This window comes from Suricata suricatta, chromosome 16 (genome assembly GCF_006229205.1).
Source record: "Suricata suricatta isolate VVHF042 chromosome 16, meerkat_22Aug2017_6uvM2_HiC, whole genome shotgun sequence".
NCBI lineage: Eukaryota > Metazoa > Chordata > Mammalia > Carnivora > Herpestidae > Suricata > Suricata suricatta.
In genome coordinates, this window is record NC_043715.1 from 48760607 (window position 1) to 48785717 (window position 25111).

General features: G+C 54.5%; 3 protein-coding genes across 8 annotated transcripts; 1 reads left to right on the forward strand and 2 right to left on the reverse strand.

Moving 5' to 3' along the window:
* Window positions 1-879: 879 nt before the first annotated feature.
* LOC115279969 lies at window positions 880-3248 on the reverse strand. Of its 3 annotated transcripts, XM_029924493.1 has the most exons (3): window positions 2748-3248; window positions 1849-2076; window positions 883-962 (listed from the first exon to the last, which is right to left on the reverse strand). In XM_029924493.1, the coding sequence occupies exons 1-3, from the start codon at window positions 3006-3008 to the stop codon at window positions 906-908; spliced, it is 546 nt and encodes a 181-aa protein (XP_029780353.1). In that variant the 5' UTR covers window positions 3009-3248; the 3' UTR covers window positions 883-905. The 3 variants fall into 3 exon arrangements, with proteins under 3 accessions (XP_029780351.1, XP_029780352.1, XP_029780353.1); XM_029924491.1 differs by having other exon boundaries at window positions 880-2076; XM_029924492.1 differs by having other exon boundaries at window positions 880-2076; window positions 2482-3248.
* On the forward strand, window positions 1508-13871 carry VASP (vasodilator stimulated phosphoprotein). 4 transcript variants are annotated; one of them, XM_029924486.1, is made up of 13 exons: window positions 1508-1686; window positions 8340-8511; window positions 8605-8770; window positions 9705-9795; window positions 10278-10318; window positions 10440-10681; window positions 10840-10940; window positions 11498-11549; window positions 11710-11746; window positions 11964-12009; window positions 12163-12253; window positions 12812-12869; window positions 12986-13871. In XM_029924486.1, exons 1-13 carry the CDS (start codon window positions 1682-1684, stop codon window positions 13021-13023), a joined length of 1140 nt encoding a protein of 379 aa, XP_029780346.1. In that variant the 5' UTR covers window positions 1508-1681; the 3' UTR covers window positions 13024-13871. The 4 variants fall into 4 exon arrangements, with proteins under 4 accessions (XP_029780346.1, XP_029780349.1, XP_029780347.1 ...); XM_029924489.1 differs by having other exon boundaries at window positions 11713-11746; XM_029924487.1 differs by having other exon boundaries at window positions 10843-10940.
* A 375-nt stretch (window positions 13872-14246) lies between these two features.
* OPA3 (outer mitochondrial membrane lipid metabolism regulator OPA3) lies at window positions 14247-24312 on the reverse strand. Its single transcript, XM_029924316.1, has 3 exons — window positions 24263-24312; window positions 22512-22624; window positions 14247-15943 (listed from the first exon to the last, which is right to left on the reverse strand). The coding sequence occupies exons 1-3, from the start codon at window positions 24310-24312 to the stop codon at window positions 15549-15551; spliced, it is 558 nt and encodes a 185-aa protein (XP_029780176.1). The 3' UTR covers window positions 14247-15548.
* Window positions 24313-25111: the final 799 nt, after the last annotated feature.

Genomic DNA, 25111 nt, shown 5'->3' on the forward strand with positions numbered 1-25111 from the left:
GAAATGGATCAAGTCTACCTCTGCCCCCAAAGAAATCACAGCTTAGGAAATAATGATAAGCTAGGTAGATCAGGGCTCAAGATCTCAGAGTGGGGGAGAGAAGGGAGGATATTACTCAGTTCTTCAGAGAAGACGTTAATGTCAGAGCATGGCTTAGAGGAGGAGGTGAAGGAGTTCCGAACAGCATCCAGGTAGAGGACCAGGCTAGCATAAAGGCTGGGAAAGTAGATTCCCTCACCTAGTTAGCTGGGCCCTGAGAATTGTTGGGTTTACACTCACACCTAGCACCCAAACACCACTGTGGTTCTGAGGGCTCAGGCAAGAGAGCGATGGACCAGGTTTATTCCTTACTTCCAGGCCTCAGTTTACCCATTTGTAACCGTTGAACTGATGACTTCCAGGCATCCAGTCCGCGCCTAAGGCACCTTATTCGGGCCAGGTGGCGCTCTCCCGGAGGGGCGTGGCCACCAGTGGCGTCACGCGGGGCGGGGCCTGCGGGACCTGCTGCGGAAGCCAGCCTAGGAGGGTGTAGGGGCTGAGCCCCAAGCCGGCGCGTGGGGGAGGGGGTTCCCAGGAGCTAGCACTAGGGTGGGTGCCCCTGCCTCCGCGCCCTCCGATTGCTGGCTGATCCCGGCATCCTCTGCGGGCGAAACTGAGTCACGGCGGGGCGTGCGTGGGGAGGGGGCCAGGGGCTTTATCCACACAGGAACCAGGAGTCCTATCCCCACCCAGGTCCAGCGCCGCACCCCCCCACCCCCACCCCGCTGCTGTGAGTCAGCGGCCGGCCGCGCCCCCTCAGCCCACTTCCTCCTCACCTACCTGGGGCGGGCGGGGGGGGGGGGCGGTGAGAGGGATGGGGCCCTCCACGCCCATCCCCCGCCAGTGCTGGGGAAGGGGTTCACCCCTCAGTAACTCTTCATAAATTGGCAGAGGAGGGGGGACGTTGGAGGTCTGAAGGTAGCCTTTAAGGGAGAAAAATTTGAGAGAATCTATTTAACCAGAGGATCCTCTTCGCTCCCCCCCACCCCAAATTAAGCAGAACGTGAAGAAATGGAGAAGTCGAAGGGGAGGGTGAGAAGAAATTGTGTCCCCATTAAGATCCTCCTAGGAATTTCCATCGTGGGAGAGAACGAGGGATCCAGGAAGGAACCCTTACCCTCCACCAAACTTACCCCCCTGATTTGGGGGCGACTCTCGGCATGCATTCCTATGCAATAACGTTGGGGAAGAGGTAAACAGCGGAAGTCTAGGGTTCCGCGTTGCCCTTTTAAGCGCCCTTCACCACCACCCCCCACCAACTGCCTTGAGGTGCCCGCGGCCCCTTTAAGGCGCAGGGCATTGTGGGTGCGGGGAGTGGAATTTTGGAACGAAATGTAGCGAAGAGAAGTACAGTAGTAAGAGTAACATTGTACCCGCCGCCGGCCGACGGGGCGCGCCGGGAACGGGACGCCGCACCCCCTTTCTGCCGCAGGGACCCCCCGACCAAACCTCCAGAGGGAGGAGGCGCCTGAGGACCCGCCCCGGCCCCGTCCACGTTCCCCCCAGGAAGCCGGACTCTATGGGGCGGGACCCTGGGGGAGACTGAGCAGAATCTGGAACCAGCCCTGAACCCCTGAACCTTGAGCCAGGGGCGCCCCGGGAGCACCCACCCGTGGGTGCGCCGCCCGCCCGCTGAGCAGCCATGAGGTGAGCCTCGAACTGCCTCCAAACCCTTCCGCGCTCCGCGCGGGCTCCTCGCCCCGCCTTTGTCCCCCTCCCCCAGCTTGCTCCGGGCTGGAATTTGGGGACAGGGCACTGGGGGCCTCGGATTTGAGGCCAAGCCCCCTTGGACGAGTTCCAAATACTGACCACTTCGCCATGACTCCTAAGGCTCGGGGTGGTGCCGGTGAGGTTCTCCTGGGAGCCCTCAGATTTGGGGGCGCTCCGAGGACTCCCGAATTTCTTCACTTTTTCAGAGAATCTCCAAGTTGGCAGATACTCCATGCATGGAGGCCAGGATTTAGGCAGACCACCCCACGATCTCAACTCGGGCTCCAGGAGGGATGGGGGGGGGACAGCTTTGGGGGTCCCTGGGACCTGGAAGAGAGATTGAGGCGTAGACTTTGGTTTGAGGAGGGGTTTCTCGTTACGTGGCTCTAGCAAAAGCCTTCCCAAGTGGGACCTTGCTTAACTTGGGGGGTACTTTACCCTCCAAATTTGGGGGGCTCTCATCCTCCTGGGGAGGTTGGTGCGGACGAATCCACAGACCCAGGCGCAGCCTCGAGGGGTCTGGTTGGGACTCCCCACCCTCGCCGTTCTCCACCCCCATTCAGCTTGAAACTAGCAGCGCCTAGGACCGAGCCGAGCGCCCAGCGCTCAGCGCGGAGGGCGGCTCCCCGGCCCGGGGCCAGAAGGGCGGCCCGTCGCCCCCACCTGCGCGGTCCTGGGGAGGGAGGGGGCGCGGCAGCTGGGGGAAGAGGGGCCTTTGTCTTCCTGACTCACCTGTCGAGACAGCTGGTGTGGGGGGGCGGGCAAGGAGCGCAGTAGGCCGGCTGCTTTCCCCACCACGCGCCTCCCCCTGCTCTCACCGCCGCCCCCCTTCCTGGCCATCCAGAGCTGTCGGCTTGGAGGGGGGACGCTGTAAAGCTTCAAGGTCATAGCCCTCTCCCCCTGGGACTCAGGCTTCCAAGACAGTTCCAGCTATCTTCCCAGGAATTTAATCCTGGGGGTGGGGGTGGGGGGCAAAGGATCTGCGGGTTTTGCCTTACCTGGGCCTCCCTGACAACTCCTGGGCTCACCTGAGGGCGGAGCGGGTGTGGGCTGGGGGACCGGAGTAGCCCTTCCCCCATTCTCCCCTCCCCCTGGCCCCCATAATCTCTCCCTTGGGGCCTGAGCCTGACAATACTATCTCCCTTCCTCCACTCTCTCGGGGACTTCCTGCCCCCAAAGCCCCCAGCTTGGTGGGGGAGGCCCCTGGGACCATTGGGGATTAACCCCCTGGTGCCCACATCCTCCCACTTCCCCGACATTCCCCATGCCCCTGCCCTCTGACATCAAGAGTGGCATTCCTTTTTATGACCGTTAGAGAGTCCCCTCTGCATGTGAAAGTGCTTGTAGGAAAATTTGGAGCAAGGGGAAACCCACAGACACCCTCAAGTTCTCCTGCCTACCCCCACTGTAGCAACCTCTTAGTAAGGTCTGCCCTGGAGAGGGGGCTTCTTTGGAGAGCCAGGCTCTCTTCCCTCACCCTCTTCCCGGGGGACTCTCCTCTCCCACTGCCCCGCAGCCCCGCCCCTTGCCCCCCCTCGCGTTTCCGGTCCCAGGCCCGTGGAAGGCTGATGGCGGATGTCCGAGTTAGTGCTGCCTCACTCACTGTGAGACCGTAAAAGGGCAGGAGCCAAGTCTGGGCCGGCCGCCCACCCCCCTCCCCCAGTCCCTGAGGCCTTGGCCCTCCCACAGCCCCCCCACCCCCACTGTTGGATGCAGCCAAACCTCCCACCTCCTGGGGGGGGGAAGCAGAAGTTGGACTGAAGGGTGTCCCACCTCCGGAGGGGGGGGGGTCTTCCCCACTGATGGCCACACCCAGCTTCCTGGGCTCTGCCCCCTCCCCCAGAACTGCTAACACTCAAAAAGACCCATGCCTCTGTCCGAGGGCAGCTGGGGAAACTGAGGCTCATAGAGACAAAGTCCTGGCCTGAGATCCATCGAAATTCATAGGCAGTGTTGACAGAAGCGAGGGGACTGAGATCTTCTGATTTGTCTGTTTTGGCCGGGGAGTCTTGGGGGCAGTTGGAAAAGAGGATGTTAAAATGGAAAATTACAAGATATAGTTCTTTTTCTCCCAGTTTGACAAATATTTGTTGAGTGTCTGCTGTGTCCGAGACTCAGCTGGAATTCTAGGAAGGCGAAGAAAGGGGGCAGAGGTCTGAGAATCTCAGGGCAGAAGGAACTCAAGTATTTGGGTCCATTTCTTTCTTCCAGTAACCATAATTATTATTACCATTAGCATTTTTTAAAATAATAAGAGATCATTGTGCAGACATCTACTCCGCGCCGGTCATGATTGCCCACCCCCTCCTCCAAGGGAAAACCGAGGCCCAGAGAATTTAAGTAAATCGCTTATGAAAGTCTGTGGAAGTAGGCAACTCTGTATTGAACCCAGGGCTGTCTCTGGACTATGATGCTTTTTACAGAAAAAGGAAAATAAAACGTTTAATACTCTTTAAAGAAACACAAGCAACATGATTTCACTGTGGGAACACTTAAGATAATGCAGAGAAGCAAAAAGAACCCTTTACCTTCCCATTCATTTATGAGAAACTGAGGCTGATGGGGAGGAGGGGCTAGAGGGAACCCAGACAAACCCAAAGATCCTAGGCTTCCAAGATTTGTAGTTTGGAAAGGTGGTATGCGCCTGGGGGTCTAGGGGGAGGCTGGATTGCAAGTTTTATGGTTTAAGGAGACTGTGGGGTAGATCTTGAGGCGGGGATGGGAGGAGGGAAGGGCCAAACCTCTGATTTGAAAGGCTTGAGGGAACCCGAGTGACTGTGCGAGATTACCCTCAGTGATGGAGAACCCTCTTCCTCCTGTTTTGACCCTCAGCTGCCTTGCGCAGAATCAGTCCCAAGTCCCAGGTTAGGGCTCTTCTTATCTCTTTGAATCCTTAACAGCCTGGTTTCCAGGAGCTGGAAACTGCAACTCACAGAGGTGAAGCCACATAGCAAGGGCGTGTGACTTGAACCCTTTGTCATCCACCTCGTGTGAGTGTTTTCCAGAATGTAGGGACTTCTGGGAAGGCATGGGTCCTGGGCTGGCTGGGAATTAAATTGGCTGTCTCGTGTCAAATCCGGGGTGCGAGACCCTGGGAGACCGGGGGAATCAGGTGGACCCCGTTTCAGTCTCACTGCCTGCTTCCTGGGCTATGGGATTTTCCATTCCAGCTTTTTTTTTTTTTTTTTTTGCCTGGTTTACAAGTTTTATTTTTTGAACATCAGTAATGCAGTAGCGTCTTATTGGTGACACCAGCCCATGTTTGAAAAAGAAAAAAAGAAATAAGCCATTCGAAAGGGTAAACAGTCCTCAATGTCCATTTCCTCCATCCTTCCTCAGGCCCCCCTCCACTGGGGGGGGCGGGCTCCTCCTTGGAGGAGGCCCTGCTGATATCACCTCACCGCTCTGTGTGCTGAGGAGTTATATCCTCTCACCTGTTTTTTTTTTTATAACATTTATTTATTTTTGAGAGACAAAGTGCGAACAGAGAGAGAGACACACACACACAGAATCTGAAACAGGCTCCAGGCTCTGAGCTGTCAGCACGGAGCCCGACGCGGGGCTCAAACCCACAAACCATGAGATCATGACCTGAGCAGAAGTTGGATGTTCAACCGACTGAGCCCCCCAAGCGCCCCATCCTCTCCCGTTTTTGAAACCTCTGATACACACCACTTTATACCTTGCCTCTTTAAAAAACTCAGCCAAAGCCCTCTTCTTTAAATGAGGCTAAGAACTTGGGTAGCCTAGGGTCCAGATACGAGACCCCTCCCCCAGCTCACTTGCTGAATGACCTGGGGACAAGGGTCTTCACCCCTCTGTGCCCACAGTGCCTCATCTGTAAAACGGGTAATGCACCAGAACCCATGTCATGAGGTCATGGCAAGGTTCAGTGGGCAGACTGGGGCTCGGCACCTACAGCAGTGTCGGGGACACGGGACCCCCCCTGTATCTGTGGGCACCTTTGTTAACCATTTTCCCTTTAATGATGAACAACTACTTGGTGAGTCTGGCAGCTTCTGAGTGCCCGTTGTGTGCTAGGTAACCCATCTAGGTTGGGAGACACAGCGGTGAACAGAATTTCCGTCCTGACAGTTTGGTCATCTGTCACGCAGGACCCCGGCTGTGAAATAGGGACCGTGGGCTGAGAGGGAGGAGTTTTTCCAGATAGGGTAGTCCCGGAGGCCTTCTCAGAAGAGGGGTTGTCTAAGCAGAGACCTGAAGGGGGTGAGAACACGGGATGAGGAAGAAGTACAGGGGCCTGAGCAGGAAGTGTCTGCAGTGTTGAAGGAGGGCCCTAGGGCTGGAACAGCGAGCGAGGGAAGGGATGTGATCAGACATCACACAGGCCACAGACAGAGGGCGGCTTTTATTCTGCGGGAGCTCCGGGAGCTTCCGAGAAGAGAAGGGACGCCATCTGACTCGTGTTTCAATAAGATCCTTCTACTCTTTCGGGGACGCTGTGGCCTGGAGAGGGGCCGGGCCAGTGTGGGGGGTCACTCAGCAGCCCCTCGGGTCTCCAGCCAGGCCAGACACGCAGCAGGGCACGGCTGCTGGGGAGAGCAAAGTGCAGGCAGGGTGGAGTAGCAACCATAGCCCCGGGCGCCTGGCCAGAGTCTGCCCTGGGTGTGGGTGGCAGGTGTGGGTGAGGCCCTCGCCCTGCTCTGCCAGGGGCAGCGGGCGCCAGAAACGGTCCCCGAGGCTGTGCTTGTCTGGTAGCAGCACCTGATGTGTGGGGAGGGCCCATGCAGTCTCCCCAGCGGTTAGGACTGTGGACCTGAGAGCCAGGTGGCCTGGGTTCACGCCCTCGCTCAGCTGCTTACCAGCTGTGTGATCACGGGCCAGTCACCCCACCTCTCTGGGCCTCGATTGCCAGCCCTCACTTGCAACATGAAGACGAAATAGTGCCCATCTTGAAGGACTGCAGCGAGCAGACAATGGGTGTCTCTTCGGAAAGGGCTCAGGGTGCCTGACCAGCTTCGGTGCCTGAGGAGAGGGAGTCTGTACTTGGTGGGGAGGAACGGAGAGGGGGGGCTTAGCTCCCTGGCCTAGGAACTGGGACCTGGGTCTGCGGAGGGGCTTTCCCTGCCCTGACGTTTACAATGTCAGCGTCACGCCCCAGCCCCCAGCCCTGGCAGAGACACAGCCATTGCCAAGTATAATTTATCTCCCCGGAAACCTCTGACCACCAACTTCCTCTTTTCAGGAAAAAGTCGGATGGGGGTGGGGTGGGGTGGGGACTGGCGCTTCCCTCTGGTCTGTGTGTGACCTTGGGCAAGTCACTTCCTGTCTGGGAGTCGGAGTTCCCTCACTGGGGGAGGGGGCACGCAACCTCTCCAGAAGGATTGATGGGGGCTCCAGAGAGAGGTGTGGCTGTCTGAGTCCCCGTGGTGTCTGTTCAGGGTGCCATGGAAGGGATGCTGACAGTTACTAAGCACTCAGTACGTGCCAGGCACTGTGCCAAGGGCTGTCTGTGCCCAGACTCGTTTACTCCTCCCACTGCTCCGGGAGGTGGGGACTGTCATTTCCCCAGTTTGCAGGCGAGGAAGATGAGTTACCTGGGTGAGGGGCCATGGGCCTGAGTCATATGGAGGACGTGTCTCAGGCAGGATTTGAACCCAGGTCTCTGGATGTATCAGATCCTGAACTCTGAACCAGTTTCCTGACCCCTCCCTGCCAAGGCTGAGTCAGATGTCACTTCCTCCAGGAAGTCCTCCCTTAACCTCAAGGCCAGAGCAGGTGCTCCTTCTGAGCACCCCAAGCCTGGCCTTGGGCTGGCACTGTCCCTGGACTGGACAGTCTACTGCCCTAGAGGGTGGGGCCAGGGCTGTCTGGATCATTGCCCAAGACACAGGCCTGACAGAGCAGGGTGAGTCCATGCTCTGCTTACTGCGGACCTCACCCTTCCCCACCCTGAGCCTCGGCTCCCTCCCCTGACCTGAGCAGGGGAGTGGGGGCTGTGTGTGGTCAAGCACCCTGGCAAAGATGGGGAAACCAAGTCTGAAAGCACTGGGCAGGGGCTGGTCCCCAGGGTGACACGGAGCTCCTGCGGGGTCCCTGCTGTCCTGCTTCTCCTGAGCCCCCGTGTCCAACTCTTACCTGCTCCCCTGCATCTCTGTCCATCCATCTCTGCCTCTCTACCTTCCTCCATCTGCCTGTCTCTCTGTCTCACTCCCTCAGTGCTTGTCTGTCTCTTTCTCCAGCCCCTGCCTTTCCGTTTGTACCCTCCCCCTGGCTGGCTGTCTCCGTCTCTCCCTCTCTCACCCCTCTCCCCATGCCCGTCTGTAGTCTGTATGTTTGTCTCTTGCCGTCTGTCTGACTCTTCCTCTCCCTCACATTCCTGGGTCTGCCTCTTTGTCTCCCTTCCATTTTGTCTGTCTCTGTCCTACCTATCTGCTTCTCTCTCTTAATCTCTGCCTTCATCTCCCCACAGGCCTGTCTCCGACCCTCTTCCCCGTGGCCTCTCCCCCTCACACGATGTCGTGAGTCTCCAGATCTCCCTGGGAGACCCAGATGGAGGTGACCAGCCCTGGAGGGTGGGGGCCGTGCTCTCGGCTAACCTGCCCTTCTCCCTTCCCCCCGCCCCACAGTGAGACGGTGATCTGCTCCAGCTGGGCCACTGTGATGCTTTATGATGACAGCAACAAGCGATGGCTGCCTGCCGGCACGGGTCCCCAGGGCTTCAGCCGCGTCCAGATCTACCACAACCCCACAGCCAACTCCTTCCGGGTCGTTGGCTGGAAGATGCAGCCAGACCAGCAGGTGAGGCCTCTGCCTGCCTTCCTCTCTTCTGTGCGGGCCCCGCCCCCCACCACTGTCCCCGTCATCCTCACCCGCCTCTCCCCTCCTGCTAAGGTGGTCATCAACTGTGCCATCGTCCGGGGCATCAAGTATAACCAGGCCACCCCCAGCTTCCACCAGTGGCGCGACGCCCGCCAGGTCTGGGGCCTCAACTTCGGGAGCAAGGAGGACGCCGCACAGTTCGCCGCGGGCATGGCCACCGCCCTAGAAGCACTGGAAGGTTCGAGGCAGAGGGGACCGCTGAGCCCCGCCAACTTACCGCTCTCAAATTAGCCCATTTTTAAAAAAATGTTTATTTATTTATTGTTGGGAGAGAGAGAGAGAGAGAGAGCGCGAGCTCGTGCGCACAAGCCAGGGAGGGGCAGAGAGAGGGAGACACAGGATCCGAAGCAGGCGCCAGGCTCCGAGCTGTCCACACAGAGCCTGATGCGGTGCTTGAACCCATGATCCCTGAGATCATGACCTGAGCCCAACTCAACCGACTGAGCCACGCAGGTGCCCCAAAGCAGTCCCATTCTAATTAACTGCTAATTCACCGCTACCTCGGAGATTTACGGTGCGGATTTTGCATAGGCTCCTGTGTGCCCTGCGTGCACCCACGTGTAAAACACATGACTCCCAGGTGACCACCTCCCAGATCAAGACAGGTACTTCCAGGCCCCAGAAGGCTCCCTGTGCCCTTTCACTAGGTGACTATTGTAGTGACATGACATCAGTTTTCTGGCATCGCTATTAAGAAAGACCACTGATGGGTATGAAACGTGGACGTGGAGACCCACCCCCCGGGCATGTAGGTAGATGTGGGTGCCAGTTCCGATGGGCTGGGGTGGGGCCTGAGCCTCTGCATTTGTGGTGGTTAAAAACCCAGACGCCAGAATCCGCCTACATTGGCCTTGCCCATGCACATTCCAGTCTGCAACGCACGGGGCGGGGGGTGGCCCTGTGGGCATCATGACAGCACCCGGCTCCTATCAGCTCTGTCCAGGGAGGCTGGTGGGGACTTCATCCCACACCTGAGCCCGAGGGTCAGGGTCCTGGAGGAAGGTGAAGCCAGCGCCTCCAGGCAGGATTCCTGGGATCGCTGGGGGAGAGTGCGCCGGGTGGGGCAGGCTTCCGGGGTTGACTCACCACCCTTTTCTACTCTCACCTTCCAGGAGGGGGGCCTCCGCCCCCACCACCACCAGCGGCACCTTCCACCTGGTCTGTCCAGAACGGTCCTGCCCCAGAGGAAGCGGAACAGAAAAGGTGGGGCCAGCTCCTGGGTGGGGAACGCCAGAGTTCTAGCATGTTCCAGAACCCCTGTCTCCCAGAGCCCAGAACTCTCCAGCTTTGTTTCCAGAATGTTCCTATTCCCAGGGGGCTAGGAATGAAGGGCTTTCAGAAAACCCCCACCTCCTAGAGAGTTCGAGAAGTTCCCACACCCAGAGTTGCAGGGCCTCCTGACCCGTCAAGTCCTGGTCCCCCTGTTCCCAGAGTCCAGAAGTTGATTGTTTAAAAGCTCTTGAGCATTTTGTAATCCAAACGTTCTTAGCAGTTTGATGACTAGAAGGCTCACATGTCGGTCTCCCTGTCCCTGCCCTTCCCCCCACCTCTTTCCTGGCCCCTGGGGCGGGAGGGGGTGGGTGGGGACCGGCAGTCAGCCTCCCTGGAGACCTGAGAGAGAAGCCCCGAGGTGGCTGGCCGTCGCCAGGACCCCGTGTGACCGCAGCTCTATCGTCTCTTCTCAGGCAGCCGCCAGAGCACCTGGAGCGCCGGGTCTCCAATGCAGGTGAGCGCTCTGTGGCCTTGGGGGGGACTTGGAGGCGGGGCTCCCCAGAGGAGGGGGTGGGCCAGCATGGACAGCAAAGAGTGAGGCTTCTAAGCACCCTCTTTTTCTGTGTTTCTTTCAGGAGGCCCACCTGCTCCTCCAGCTGGGGGACCACCCCCCCCTCCAGGACCTCCCCCTCCTCCGGGTCCCCCCCCACCTCCTGGGGTGTCCTCCTCAGGGGTGTCGGCCGCAGGGCATGGAGCAGGGGGAGGCCCACCCCCTGCGCCCCCTCTCCCCACAGCACAAGGCCCCAGTGGTGGCGGAACGGGGGCCCCCGGCCTTGCGGCAGCCATTGCCGGAGCCAAACTCAGGAAAGTCAGCAAGGTGAGGGGGGCCCCTGAGGGAATAATGGAATGAGGCCAGAGTTGCGTGGCCGGGGTGTGTGTGTGTGTGTGTGTGTGTATGTGTGTGTTACAGGAGGGCTGGTGGGGGCGGCCAGGATGCCCACCTATAAAACCCCCTCCTCTTTGTAATTTCTCCAGCAGGAGGAGGCCTCGGGGGGCCCCTCAGCCCCCAAACCAGAGAGCAGCAGAAGCACGGGTGGGGGGCTGATGGAAGAGATGAACGCCATGCTGGCCCGGAGGTGAGCCTGAGCCTGGGGCAGGCAGTGCCCTGGAAAGCTCTGGAAGAAATCCCTGAGACCCCCAGTCAGCACCTGGAGATTCCAGTCCAGCAGGGCTTAGATTCCCAATGTGTTGGTTTCTTTGGGTCAAAGTTCCCCCTCCACTAGCCAGCTTTGGGACCTCATGCTGGAGATTCCATTCTCCTGAGATGCCTGAGGTTTGCAACTACCCAGGCAGCCTCTAGAATGTTCTGAAGCCCAGAATTCTAAGACCTCAGGAGATCTCCCCTTAGGAGATCATGCCTCGGAATCCTGGAAACTCAGATTCCCAGGATCCCAGCAGCAAAAGTCCTAGAGCCCTCCTTCCCTTAGCAGTTTGTGATTCCCAGGGGAGAAGTGTAAGGCCCGCACCCCAGTTGGAGAACAGCGCTCTTTGCCTTCTAAAACTCAAGTTGTCTTAGCCTTCGAGAATTCTGGAACTCTACACCTTAGAATCCTCCTTTCTAGAACTCTGGTAAGAATTACCCAGGGGCTGAGGGAGGGCTGAAGCCAACTGTTTCTGCCTGTCCCTCCTGCAGAAGGAAAGCCACACAAGTTGGGGAGAAACCCCCCAAGGATGAATCTGCCAATGTGAGTTAGGGGCTCTTCCTGCTCCGTGCGCTTTAGGCTACACCAGTCCGGGAAGGATACTGGGGAGGGGTGGGGGGAGGCGGGTGCTAGGAATGGGCGGGGTTTGCAGCTGGAGGAGGAAAAGGAGTGTCAGGCTCACGACAGTTTTATTTCCCACCAGCAGGAGGAGCCAGAGGCCAGAGTCCCAGTCCAGAGTGGTGAGTGAGCGGGTATGGCCGCAGGAATCATGTGTCAGGATGCCCTGTTCTTACCTGGAACCCCCCTCCGCCCCCTCCCGCCCCGCAGTGGGGGATGTCTCTGCCAACAGTGCTAAGGAGATGGTTCTTTGAGCAGGGCCTGATGAGGCTAGGGGGTGGAGATTGAGGCAGGACATTCCTTGTCCCTGATCTTCCTGATTCATTGTGTATCCCCCAGAATCTGTGCGGAGACCCTGGGAGAAGAACAGCACAACCTTGCCAAGGTGGGCCATCAATGCTGGGGCCCCATTCCCCCCTAAACACTTGGATTTGCCAAATTTGTAGGAAAGAACACCATGTGACCCTTGGAACGGGAGAAGCAGGGGAGGCAGACCCTCTAACCTCACTTCTATTCCACACCACCCCGACTCGTCTAGGATGAAGTCCTCTTCTTCCGTAACCACTTCCGAGGCCCACCCCTCTACGCCCAGCTCCAGTGATGAGTCGGACCTGGAGAGAGTGAAACAGGTAGCTCGGGTAGGGTGGGGGCCAGGGGTGAGATTTGGGGGCTAGAAAGGGGCCACAGGAAGACTGGAGATCTGGGTCCAACGCCGCCCTGCCCTGTGATTCTATGGTAAAAGCCTCTGCAACCTCAGTTTTCCAATCTGAGAGATGGAGCAATTCAGTCAGGTCCGGGATGACACTGAAACCACAGCCCCCTTTTCCAGTGCCCGGATAGACCTTACTGATCTATCACTGCACTCCTTCCTGAGGAGACCGAGTCCTTTCCAGCACACTGGCCCCAGCCATCCATTACCAATTGCAATTGGCAGGAGACTGGAATGCATTTGCCAACCCTGGTACTGGATGTTCTCCAGTACTTTTCATCTGGCTCCAAGGTTCCAGAATTTTCCTCTAGAATTCTCCAGTCACTCTATGGCCTTATGAGTGATGTCACTGTGTGTTGGGGGGGAGGGGTGGTTTTTGAACTTTCTTCCTCTGGCTCCTTAAGTCATTAAGAAAGGGAGGATTCATTTCTGCAAGACCAGGCACCCTTCCTGATCCGTTACACCCCATTATTTCCAGGAGCTGCTGGAAGAGGTAAGGAAGGAACTGCAGAAAGTGAAAGAGGAAATCATTGAAGGTGAGGTGGTTTTTTTCATTTTAAACATCTATTTTGGAGGCATCTCTTGCAGAGAGTTTTGGAAGAGAAGGGGGAAGAGGCTCCGCCCCTGACCTCTGCCCCCTGTTTCCTTCCAGCCTTTGTCCAGGAGCTGAGGAAGCGGGGTTCCCCCTGACCACGGGGTCCCCGAAGATCCCATATCTCCTTTCGGCACACCCCGCCTGTTACCCTGCTTTCCCTGCCTCAACTTGACTTGGAATTGGCTGAAGACCACACAGGAATGCGTCCTCCCTGCTCCCCATCCTACTTGGAAAATTCCAAGGGGGTGTGGCTTCCTTGGCAACGGGCCCACACCCATACTGGCTGCTGATTGGCTGGGGAGGCCCCACTCTTTGCTCTCTTTGGTCATTCCCTCCGCCATCTCCTTGGGGCTGGTTCCTCCGCTGGGGATGTACCAATTAACCCCGCAGTAAGGGGGGGAGAAAGGAGGGAATCTCACATTCCCTTGTTCTAGATTCACTTTAAACGCTTAATGCCTTCGAATTTTTGTTTTTTAAGAAGAAAAATATATATATATATATTTAGGTTTTTGGGGGGGAAGGGAAATTTTTTTTCTCTTTGGTTTTGATAAAATGGGGTATGGGGAATTTTTAAATGCTATGCCCCAGGCTTGTCCCAATTGGGGCAGCTATTTAATGGGGGGGCTTGGGGGGGATTCCCACCAGACTGGGGTTACCTCCCTGCCCCCTCCCCGCACCCCAGGGAGCTCCCTTCCCTTTGGCTCCTTCACCTTTTCTATGAGGAATTAAGATGCTGTAACTTTTTGGAACCTCAGTTTTTGTTTTTTGTGTGTTTTTTTTTATTTGGGTAGGTTTTGGGGTCCAGGCCATTTTTACCCCCTGGGGAAAATAAGATGAGGGAGAAAGGAAAAGGGGAGAAAAATCTCCCCTCTCCCACCTTCACCTTTAGCTTCTTGAAAATGGGCCCCTATGGAATAAATCTGCCAGTTTTTATAAATGCTAAGTTTTCTGGAGTGATTTGAAGAGCCGATCTGAGAAGGATGGGGATGCGCCCCTTCCCCAGTCAGGTGCCTTCGCCTCCTCTTCCTCCTTCCACCCTGCACCCAATCTGGTGTCCACAGGCTCCTGTGGCCTGGGTGGTCTTCACACCCTCTCAGCCTCCTCCTGTCCTCAAGCCTCTTCTGGGCAGTGTCTCATTCCTTTCCCCCTGCTCCAAACAATTCAGCACTCTAGAGAAAACTAAGGACGATCCCTCACTGTGTGGCATCGGGCAAGTCCCTTTGCCCCCTCTGGGCCTCAGTTTCCCCATCTGGGAAAGGGCTTACAGAATGACTCACCCTTCCTATGGGAATGCTCCCAGTTTCTCTCCTAATTTCCATAAGCCTTGTACCCATTTTGCAGATGTACATCATGGTTCTCTGACACATTCTTAAAGAGGACTTATTTACCCCAGAGCTCTTTTAATTATAAAATATTCACAGTCTTAAAAAAAATAGAATTCAGAAGTCACAGAGCTCACACACACCCCCTTTGGTGGTACAATGGGTTGCCAGGAGGTAGGTGGGGTAGAAAACCCTGCCTGGTAGGAATATTCCATTCGGATGGGGGTGGGGGAATGCAGGGCTGAGTGAGCGGGGCAGTGGGACCTCTGGGTGAAGGAGGGTGAGGGTGAGGGTGGGCTGGGCCATCCGTCCAAAGGCAAGAGGGAACAAGGGATCCCTGAGTACTTGAGAGCAGGCTTGGATGGAAGATGGGGGGTGTGACAAGTGACCCACGTAGCAGGGGACTGGGTGGGTCCCTAGGAAGGACTAGCAGGGAGGTTACAGAGGGAAAGGACAATAGGAGGTCTGGAACTTCAGGTAAAACAAAGCTTGAGACCCAAACAGTAAGGTTCATCCCTGGGCAGGACCCACTTTTCTGTTCCGGAGGACAAAGCCTGTTGGAACTGACCACAGATGGTGGGGAGACCCTGCACCACCTTTCCCGTGGGTTATGCCGCAGACTAAAGTGGGGGTATCTGTTGGAACGAACCACTTGAGGGGATGACCTACCGAGGTACCAATGGATGGTGGACTGAAGGCAGGGGCCACAGGGTGACTCCCTGGGCCTAAGGCACTCCGAGATCCATCCTTCTCTGTCCCCTCTATAGTGAGGTAGGTGGAAAGTGACGGTGTCTGTAAATCACTGGGAGTTCGAATTTTCTTAACAATGGTTTGTACCAATGAAGAAGTGGGGAAGAGCGTTCGGGTGTAATGGATGAGGGTCCCTTCGGAAAGCCCACTCGGATAAGTGGAGGTGTGACAGACCGAGTTAGCTAGATCCGTGTGTCCTGCTGGCCCACCTAGGAGTGGGGTGGGTGGGATCCAATGGAACACGATGGATGTCTTTCCATTACAAAGTGTTAAACCAGTGGACTGACCCTGGGGCTGGGGGCTGGGGGAATAGGGCAAAGGGACTCCCGTGGGAACAGAGTCCCTGTGGAAGGCGTTTCTGGGCAGGTTGGTAGTGAGGTGACCAAAAGCCTGGTTGGATCAGCCCCAATCCAGTCTCCCTTCCGCCCCTAAAGGGGCCAGGTGGTATTAGCTGGGCAGGTTCATAAGTGGACAGAGGACAGAAGGCCATGTCAGAGGCGTCACAGCCTAGACAACAGCCACCGCGAAGACCAGGGCCCCTGCACCTCCTAGTCCTTGGGCGTTGCTTGGGGTGCGGATGGCGGGTCCAGAGCGCGGAGCTGGGCGCGCACCTCCAGCATCTGCGCCTGCATCTCCTCCAGCGCGCTCTGCGCAGGCGCCGCGCGCACCTGCTCCTGCAGGGCCTCCAGCGCCAGTGCCAGGTGGCCCACCTCGTCCCGCATCGCCTCCCAGGCGGCCTGCTGCTCTCGCCGCTTGCGACCGTGGTTCGCCTGGTGGCGCCAGTACTCCAGCACCAGGCAGCCGCCGGCCACGAGGAAGACGGTGGCCTCGCCCAGCAGCTCAGCGCCCAGCTCTGCAGCCGCGTCCTCGTTCAGCGGCTTGACGGCTTGCGCACTGAAGCCCAAGAGGCGCATCTTGGCCCGCATCTCCGCCCAGTGGTACACTGCGGGGGAAGAGGGGTAAAGGATCTTTTGCTGGGGAGCAGATCCCCGCCCCTCGACGCCCCGTCGTCCCTGCCGGAGCAATGGGGACGCGTGGCAGCCGGAATCGCCGAAGTTAGGGACTGGGCGCCTTAAAGGAGACCGGCGCAGGTCTGAGTTGGTCGGCCTGGGGTACTCCGGAGTGCATCATTCAAAAGCGTCCAGAAGATTCTGGCAAGCAGCCGGGGATGAGAAATGCTGCCCAGGAAGGGACGTCCTGAGTGGGGGCCACACCTCTAGGGGGAGGGAGATCACAGGTGTAAAGCATGCTCTCTCAGCTCCTTCCCAGTGCCCCCGAGGGCCAGCCAGGCTCCCTCCCTCTTCCCCCTAAGGTGGTGCTGGCACTTCTGAGCTCCTCAGGTGTGTGGGGTTTGGGCCTTCAAAAGGGGCTAGGGGCTTGAGCCAGGGTGTGCTAACAACTTTTTTTTTTTTTTTACACCTGATCACTTATTCATATGCATAAGGACTATGAGCACTGTCATCGTTTGTAAATGCAACACAAGCACAGAATTGGTGTTGAAACCCGAGTCACCCCAGGAATGATTATTATCCATCCACAGAAACAGGACCTGATGGGGAAATTACCCATCCTCCGGCTCAGTAAGAAATGAATTTCTGAAAACATCCTAAACTTCCCCTCTGGCAAGCCCCCTCCTCAACAGCCACACTGACCTGATTATGTTTCCTTCCTTTTAGCTGGAAGAATAACAGACGTAACCCAAAGGGGGAGGGGGGAGGTGATTTCTGCAATATAGTAAGGGGTGCACTGAAAACCGGAAGTCCACCTTCCCCACTGTCAGCTTCAGTCCTGCTCTTACTCAAACTACTTTTGGTCTTTTCTGCATTTATTTCTTCCAGTTTGACCCCATGATGCCAGATATTAAGCTTCTACCTGCATTTCTTGATTTACTAAGTTAAAATTTTAAAAAATGTTACGTTTTCAGGGGCACCTGGGTGGCTCAGTGGGTTAGACCTTCCATGTGGTCCGCTCAGGTCATGATCTCGTGGCTCCCGAGCTCCCAATGCCTGGGGTGCGCTCTCTGCAGTCCGCACAGAGCCCTCCTGTGGTTGTCAGGCACGTAGTTACGAGGAAAACAAGCAAAACGAGTGAAATCACTCATGCAAAACGAGTGAAATCACTCATGCGTGCTTTCCTGGAAGTGTCTCACATCCACAGGTATGCTTTTGCCAACAGACCAACAATTCTGAAATACGTCACTACTAATAAATGTCATAATTTCAAAAGAAACAAGGACGAATGATTATATATCTCAACACGGAAAAGCTGCCAACGCATAACGTGCCGTGAAAAAATACATACAAGTCCTGAAAGATACATAACGTGTGATTAAAAGCAAGAACATGCATTGACGTTGGACACAGATCTAGGAAAAGTATGAAGTCTCACGTGGAATTATACTGAGCTTCGTCAGGACAGCTGGTGCGAGAAGGAGGGAGAATCGATGCGGCTTTGCCTTTATCTTCTACAAAATGGGGAGGAGCACCTACCTGGCTGGCTGGGTCGGGAGAGCATGGGAGAGCATGCCACTCTTCCTTTATTTATTTATTTATTTTGAGAGAGAGAGAGAAAGAGTGGGTGAGTTGGGGAGGGGCACAGGGAGACTGAGAGAGAGAATCCCAAGCAGACTCCATGCTGTCAGTGCAGAGTGAGGCTCGATCTCACAAATGGTGAGATCATTGAATCGAAATCAAGAGTCGGAATGCTTGACCGACCGAGCCACCCAGGCACCTAGAGCTTGCGACTCTTGACCTTGGGGTTGTGAGCCTGCGCCTCCGTTGGGGGGGGGGGGGGCTTACTTAAAAAGACCTGGGTGGCTCAGTCAGTTAAGCATCTCACCTCAGTGTTTTTGGGAGTTTGAGCCCCTGCATTGGGCTCTGCACTGACCCTGCAGAGCCTGCTTGGGATCTTCTCTCTTCCTCTCTCTCTGCCCCTCCCCGACGTGCGCACACACATGCGCACACACATGCGCATAAAAGCGTAAAAATATTTTCCTTTTTAAAGTGCATTTATTTTAAGAGAGAGAGAGAGTGAGCAAGCGAGGGGCCCAGAGAAAGGGAGAGAGCGAATCCCAAGCAGGGTCTGCATATTGCCAAGCTCGAAGTCATGAACGCGAGATCATGACCTAGGCCGAGATCATGACATGAGCTGAAATCAATAATCAGCTGACTGAACCACCCAGGTGCCCTGGAGCATGGGACTCTTGACCTCGGGGTTGTGAGTTCCAGACCCATGTTGAGTATAGTGATTACTGAAAAATAAAATCTTCAAAAAAATGTTTATTTATTAAAAAAAAAACCATCGTTAGGAAGATAATCCAATTAAAAGGAGCAAAAGGTTTGAAAAGAGACCTCACCAAAGCACCAAAGACATACAAAGGGCCAATAAGCACATGAAAAGATGCTCAACACATTAGTCTCTGTTAGAGAACACAGATCAAAATTGAGATACTATTGAGATACAATGAGATACTATTTCACACCTACTAGAATAACTATATATTTTAAAAAACCCAATAGCTTTCAAGGTTTCACAGCAAGAATGTCTAATCGTGCAGCCACTTTGGAAAGCAATTTGGCAGTTTCTTAAAAAGTTAAACATCAATTTACCCTAAGACCCAACAAATCCATTCCCAGGTATCTACGCCAGAGAAGTAATGTACGTCCACACACGTGTGCCCAAATGCTCACAGTGGTGTTATTCACAAGCGCCGAGCAGTGGAAGCAAGCCCAGTGGCCACATAAACACATAAACAAAATCTGGTGTATTTATACAGTGGAATATTATTAATACATAAAAAGGAGGGTGAAGCAGTAATCCAAGCTACAACATGGACGAATCTTGAGAACATTAGGCTCAGTGAATGAAGCCAGACACAAAAGGCCACATGGTGTATGGTCTCTTTTATGCAAAATGTCCAGATCAGGGAAATCTATAGAGATAGGAAGTAGATTAGTGGTGGTCAGGGGGTGGGGGATGGGGATGGAGGGGCAGGAGTAGGGGGTTGGGGTAGGGGTGTGGAGGGTGGGAGGTGGGGGGGAGGGGCGGGGGGGTGACAGGGGTGTTGCTAATGGGCATGTGGGATCTCTTTAGAGTGACAGAAATAGTCTAAAACCGAATTTGGCTAATGGTTGCACTGTGATGTAAATGTACTAAAAATAAGAAGTGTCCACTGGAAACAGGAACTTGATGGCAGTCAGAGGACACCTCAATAAAGCTGTTTAAACAAACAAAACGAAACACCAGAGTGTCAGAGCGTCTCCCATTGCGCCTGGCAGATGTCATCAGCAGGGGTCTCGCTCCCAGTGACAAAGGCTCCCTGCTGAGCCCCAGCGGGACCCTTGCCAAGCAGCGGGGCCTCAGGAATGAAAGCTGGTGTTTGTGAAGTATTCGGTTTGCCAGGATCTGAGATACGCCCTTGGCGTCAGCCAGGACGGGGAGTAGCGGAAACCGGAGAATCAAGCGGCTTCCCCAGATGGGGATTACTCTTCTCCCACGAGCACAGGGCCCGAGGCCAGCAGCCAGGGCTGTCCTTGTGGCCACACAATGTCACCAGGGACCCAGGCTCCCTCTCTTCAGGCTTACCTCCCTCGTAATGGGAGGACTTCTAGCCACATGCCCTAAAGATGCCTGAGGTCCCCCTGGGTACCATGTCCCACTTCTCTGCAGTCGGCAGGGCAGGGGTGGTAGGAAAGCATGTGCATCTGATCTGTCCCGTTTTAAGAGGAAACCACTAGATTTCCTGAAAGCCCCATTGATTAGATTTGAGGCGCCCTTCACTGCAGGGGATCCCAACGTTCTTGGCTGGCTTCGTGGTTACACCCAGTCAAACTGGGGTTCTCATGATGGAGGAGCGGGGGAGAGTGGGACTGTGCCAGGGACAAGCGCGTCTGCCGCTGGGGGGCGCCTGGCCTCTCTCTGCAGCCACCGGGAGAGTCTTTGCTGCTCGCTGCCCTGACACCCAGCTCTCAGGCTCCTGGCCCAGGCTCGGTCATCTTGCTCCCCCTCCGACCCGATATCTTGAGCAAGGCTTCAAGGACGCTCCTCAGACTTCCTAAGCGACACTCACTGCAGGAAAGCCAAAGAGAGGCCACCTGGGCGGCTCAGTCGGTTCAGTGTCTGACCCTTGCTTTCAGCTCCAGTCATGATCTCGTGGCTCATGGGATGGAGCCCCCATCAGGCTCTGTGCCTACAGCATATCCTGCTTGGGATTCTCTCTCTCTCTCTGCCCCTCCACCACTCACGTGCTCGCTCGCTCTCTCTCTCAAAATAAATAAGTAAACATTAAAAAAAAAAAGAATGAAGGGTTTGTGGCTCAGAGGCTTAACGGACTGAGCCACCCAGGCACCCCTCTCCCTCTTCCATCATGGCGGACCGGTCCTCTGTATTCTGGCGTGCATTCGCTTTGGGAAGTGCCCACAAGAGAGGACTGGGATGGGAGAAAGGAGAGGTGAGCCACCTCTCTCCCGTCCCGCCGCTGGGCTGCAGAGGCTGTGCCCTTGACCTACGGCTTACAGTTCCCGCACCCGCTCGCCTGGGCTGGGCTCCGGGTCCCCTTCTGAGATGTTGGGATACTATCAGCTTCGCTGTGTCCAGTCCCTGGGGGCCTGGGCATCCTCCCCTACGTCTCTGCACCCTACCTCAAACCGAAACTAACGCAGGAAACAAAAAGGGGAACCTTGCAGGGCTCCTGAGTGCAGGCAAGTCTGCACATTCTGTACCTCTCACAGGGCACCCGCCCCTGCAGAACGGCTGCTTAAGCCCGAGATCCTCGGGAGACCGGCTCATACACGGCCCGGTGCCTGGGTGGCTCAGCTGACTGGTTTGAGCGTCCAGCTTCAGCTCAGGGCATGATCTCACGGTCTGTGGGTTCGAGCCCCGCGTCAGGCTCTGTGCTGACAGCTCGGAACCTGGAGCCTGCTTCAGAGTCTGTGTCTCCCTCTCTCCCTGCCCCTCCCCTGATCACACTGTCTTTGTCTCTCAAAAATAAATAAATGTTTAAAAAAATTTAAAAAAAAGATGGATACAGAGCCCTTTATAGGAAAATTCCCACTTTGTACATATGAGTCAATCTACCAACATATATACAACGCAGCATGCTTTTTCTCTACACACACATGCCTGCGCACACACAGAGGACGCGAAACGGGCTAGAAGTTAACAGTGATCATCTCTGGCTAGTGGGATTACAGGTAATTTTGATCATTCCATTTTATGTTTTTCGGTGTTGCTGAGTTTTCTGTAGGGAGTCTGCTGTGGCTTGAAATATGCGGAAAAATAACAACCGAGAAATAAATGACTGGAATGGAATGCCGTCCTGTACGGACCAGTAGGGACCAGTGTCCTCGGGTCTCAGGTCACGCGGGGCCTCCTTTCCGAGCCTGCCCCCTTTCCATGGCCCAGGCCGTCTGTAACCCAGTCACCGACCCCCTGTGGTGCACACTCTCAGAAGAACACTAAAAACACTTTACGAATTTCCTTCTCACTTGCATCTCTGGGCCTTTGCACAGGCCGTTCCCTTTGCACCCTGTCTCCCCTGGGCTATACCCTGCGCCCCCTTTTCGCTTTGTTGATTTTAATCTGTATCCCTTTTCTGGAATCAACAGGAATAAATCAGCTTTTCTGAGTCCCGTGAGTCCTTCTAGCAAATCACTGAGGCAGAGTTGGTTCAGGGGACCCCCCCCCAACACAAGGAGATTCAATGACTCAAAGACGTGGTTCATGTAAAATCCTTCATAAGGTGCCTGAGGCCCAATACATGTGAAATGCAAGAGAATCGTGTCCTCTGTGCCTCAGTGTCCTCCTCTGCAAACTGGGGATCCCATACTCTTAGGATGAAGATGCTGATAATTTGGGGCGAAGGAGCTCTTCCCAAACAAGGGAGGAGAAGTAAGAGCCATAAAAGAAAAGACAGGAAAACCTAGTTTATCAAAATTAAAAAACCAAAATCTTTTGGAGGACAAAAGATACCCTGAACAAGCATTAAGGAATAAGTGAAAGGAGGCATTTCTCGAAGGAATTCGAGTGTCCGAGAAGCAATGGAAAAAATGCGAAGCCGGTTGGGGACCATCAGGAAACACAGACCACACCCCCATGCCAAGCTTCCTACCCCAAGGCTGCCATGAGAGGCTGGCCAGAAAGTGTCCCCACCTCAAGCAAGGCGCCAAGGGGCAGTATGCAGATGCTAAGAGCACCTACGGATCACCAGGAGAAAGGCTGAGCCGCCTACAAAAAGGCGCTATGGCACCTTGGATAAAGGACCCCAACATGTCCGCATCCCAATGCCCAGAACCTGGGAGTCTCACTTCATACGGCAAAAGGGACTTCGCAGATGTGACGGAGTTAACTAAGGATCTTGAAATGGGGAGATGATCCCGATTACCCAGGTGGGCCCTAACCCGGGTGACGAGTGTCCTCATAAAAGGCAGGAGAGGAGACACAGACGCACAGAGTAGAAGTAGAAAGCCACGTGGAGTGGAGACAGAACACCGTGGCTGGGGGAGGGGGCGCACCAGCAGCTGGAAGAGGCAAGGAACACGGTCTCCTCTCAAGGGACGGAGGTCGATCCTGCCACCACCTTGATGTAGGTCCAGTGACTCTTGTTTCGGTTTCCCGCCATCTGGAACTGTTAGGGAACACAGACAGACTGTGTTAAGCCAGCGATCAGGGGCCAGTGTGCGACAGCAGCCCCGGGAGACTTCCACAGTGGACAAAAGAAATGAACAGATACTTCGCAAAGAAGATACTGAGAATCACCAACAAGCTCATATAAAGAGGATCCACATCATTACTCATCTGAGAAAGATCAGCGGAAACCATAGTAAGGTACCTCTACGTACTTGCCAGGGTGGCTAAAATGAGAAGAGAAGAGAACAGAGGAGAAGAGAAAAAAGAAAAGAAAAAAGGAAAAAGAAAGAAAAGAAAACAGAAAAGGAAGGAAGGAAGAAAGGAAGGAAGGAAGGAAGGAAAGGAAGGGCACCTGTGTGGCTCAGGTGGCTCAGGCGGTTAAGCCTCTGAGTCTTGATTTCGGCTCAGGTCACGATCTCACGGTTCACGAGCTCAAGCCCTGAGCTGCACTCTGTGCTGACAGCTCAGAGCCTGGAACCTGCTTCAGACTTTGTGTTTCCGTCTCTCTCTCTGCCCCTCCCCTGTTCACGTTATGTCTCTCTATCTCTCTGAAAAATAAATAAACATTAAAAAGAGAAAAAGGAAAGAATGAGGGGAGAAAGGTGAGTCAGTCAATATGGAGCTTAGTCAGGGACAAGAAGCTACTGGAACTTTCATACAAGGCTGGGGTGGGAGAGGAGCGAGAGAACAGCATTCGTCAGTCGATTGCTTTTTTTTTTTTTTTAAGACAGGCAGTTTCTCCAAAGGGTAAACATACTCTTGTGCTATGACTCGACAATCCCACCCCTCCAATACCCAAGCGTGATGCCCTCCAAAGCCTTGGGCCAGATCAGTCCTAGGAGTTTGGCTCCTAACAGGGAAAGCCCGCCTGCTGGCCAATCCGTTAGAGGAATAAAATGTGTTACAGTTGACAACGGACTCCCCCCACGGCCAACCCACTGGCAACAAAGAAGAACAGACAATTGCAACAGGAACACAGATGCATCTCTCAGATACCATGTTGAGCAAAAAAAAAAAAAAAAAAAAAAAAAAGGAACATTCCATAGAGTCCACTGATACAAAGTAACCTACAGTGACAGAAATCAGAATAGTGGTTACAGCTGGGAGGCGCTGCTGCCTGGGAAACAGCAGAAGAGTGCATTCTGGGGGTCCTGGAAATCTCCTCTGTCTGGATCTGGATGTCCTTGCTGGTTACATGTATATATCCATTTATAAGCATTCATTGCAGTGCAATCGCATACATATATATATATACAGTGAAGCTTATACTCTTTACTCTTATGTTTATTTTATTCCAACAAAACGCATAATTAGAAGAAAAGAGAAACATCCAATAAGGAAAATGACTCAAGGATAGAAACAGAGCTCTGACGATCTGGAATAAATAAATTGCTCAATAAAATACGAGGCACCTGGGTGGCTCAGTCGGTTATGCGTCCAACTTTGGTGCAGGTCATGATCTCACAGTTTGGGAGTTCTACTCCTGAATCGGGCTCTCTGCTGTTGGTGTGGAGCCCGCTTCAGATCCTCTGTCCCCCCTCCAGCCCCTCCCCTGCTTTCTCTCTCAAAAACAAACAATAAAAAAAGTTTAATAAAATGTAAGCTAGTAAAGGATGATTACTCTTTCAATATATACTGCTTAAACGTGTTGTCAAAATCCCTGCGTCCATAGTTGAGAAGTTTCATGTTCTCCCAGTGAACACAGCAGAAAGCCACTAGAAGTCTCTGGAAAATCCAGGTCCAGCAAAGTGGATTGGATTTGTTATTTCTTCTTAATTTTTTAAATGTTAATTTATTTTTGAGAGGGGGTAAAGGGGGAGAGACGGAGACAAGAATCCAAAGCAGCTCCAGGCTCTGAGCTGTAAGCACAGAGCCCGAGGCGGGGCTTGAACCCACGAACCTCGAGATCATGACCTGAGCCAAAGTTGGACGCTTAAGCGACTGAGCCCCCCAGGCGCCCCTGTTCTTTCTTTTGAGGGATCAGAGCTACTCAGGGTGAGTCATCGGAGAGAGAATGGGGGAGTGTATTAGTCTCCTGTGGCTGATGTTAACATTGTCCCGTGAACTTGAAGACTTAATACAGAAATTTCCTGTCTCACGGTTTTGGAGGACAGAAGCCCAAAATCAGCATCACTGGGGGCCGAGAGCAGGGTGTCGGCTGGGTGACAGTCCCTCCGGAAGCCCAAGAAGAGAGTCAGTTCTCTGTCTCTCCCAGCATCTGGGGACTGCTGGCATTCCTGGGCTCGGGGCTGCCTCATCTGTGTGTGTCTCTCAAAAAAAAAAAACATAAAAAAAGACACCAGCCAACCATCCATTTGGAAACTGGAGAACGCAGATCCCAAACTTATACTCTTCAAAAACCAAAGCATAACAAAATGAAAAGCTGTTCTCGATCAATGACTTAAACACAAAGAAAACCTGAATAAAAATAGGAGAAGCCAGTAGAGCTGTAGATAGAAATCTTTGAGGGAGAGAAGCCCTTCTC

Coding starts and splice junctions, on each gene's coding strand:
- OPA3 (XM_029924316.1), bottom strand. CDS start 24,312: ATGAAACTTCTCAACTATGGACGCAGGGATTTTGACAACACGTTTAAG. Junction 22,625..24,262: donor TTTGACAACACGTTTAAGCA/GTATATATTGAA, acceptor GTTCCCTAACAG/TTCCAGATGGCGGGAAACCG. Junction 15,944..22,511: donor CTTGCCTCTTCCAGCTGCTG/GTGCGCCCCCTC, acceptor CTTCCCCCGCAG/TGTACCACTGGGCGGAGATG.
- LOC115279969 (XM_029924491.1), bottom strand. CDS start 3,008: ATGTCGGGGAAGTGGGAGGATGTGGGCACCAGGGGGTTAATCCCCAAT. Junction 2,077..2,747: donor GAGTTGTCAGGGAGGCCCAG/GTAAGGCAAAAC, acceptor TCTCTCTTCCAG/GTCCCAGGGACCCCCAAAGC.
- VASP (XM_029924486.1), top strand. Junction 8,512..8,604: donor AGATGCAGCCAGACCAGCAG/GTGAGGCCTCTG, acceptor CCTCCTGCTAAG/GTGGTCATCAACTGTGCCAT. Junction 12,870..12,985: donor GAAAGAGGAAATCATTGAAG/GTGAGGTGGTTT, acceptor GTTTCCTTCCAG/CCTTTGTCCAGGAGCTGAGG.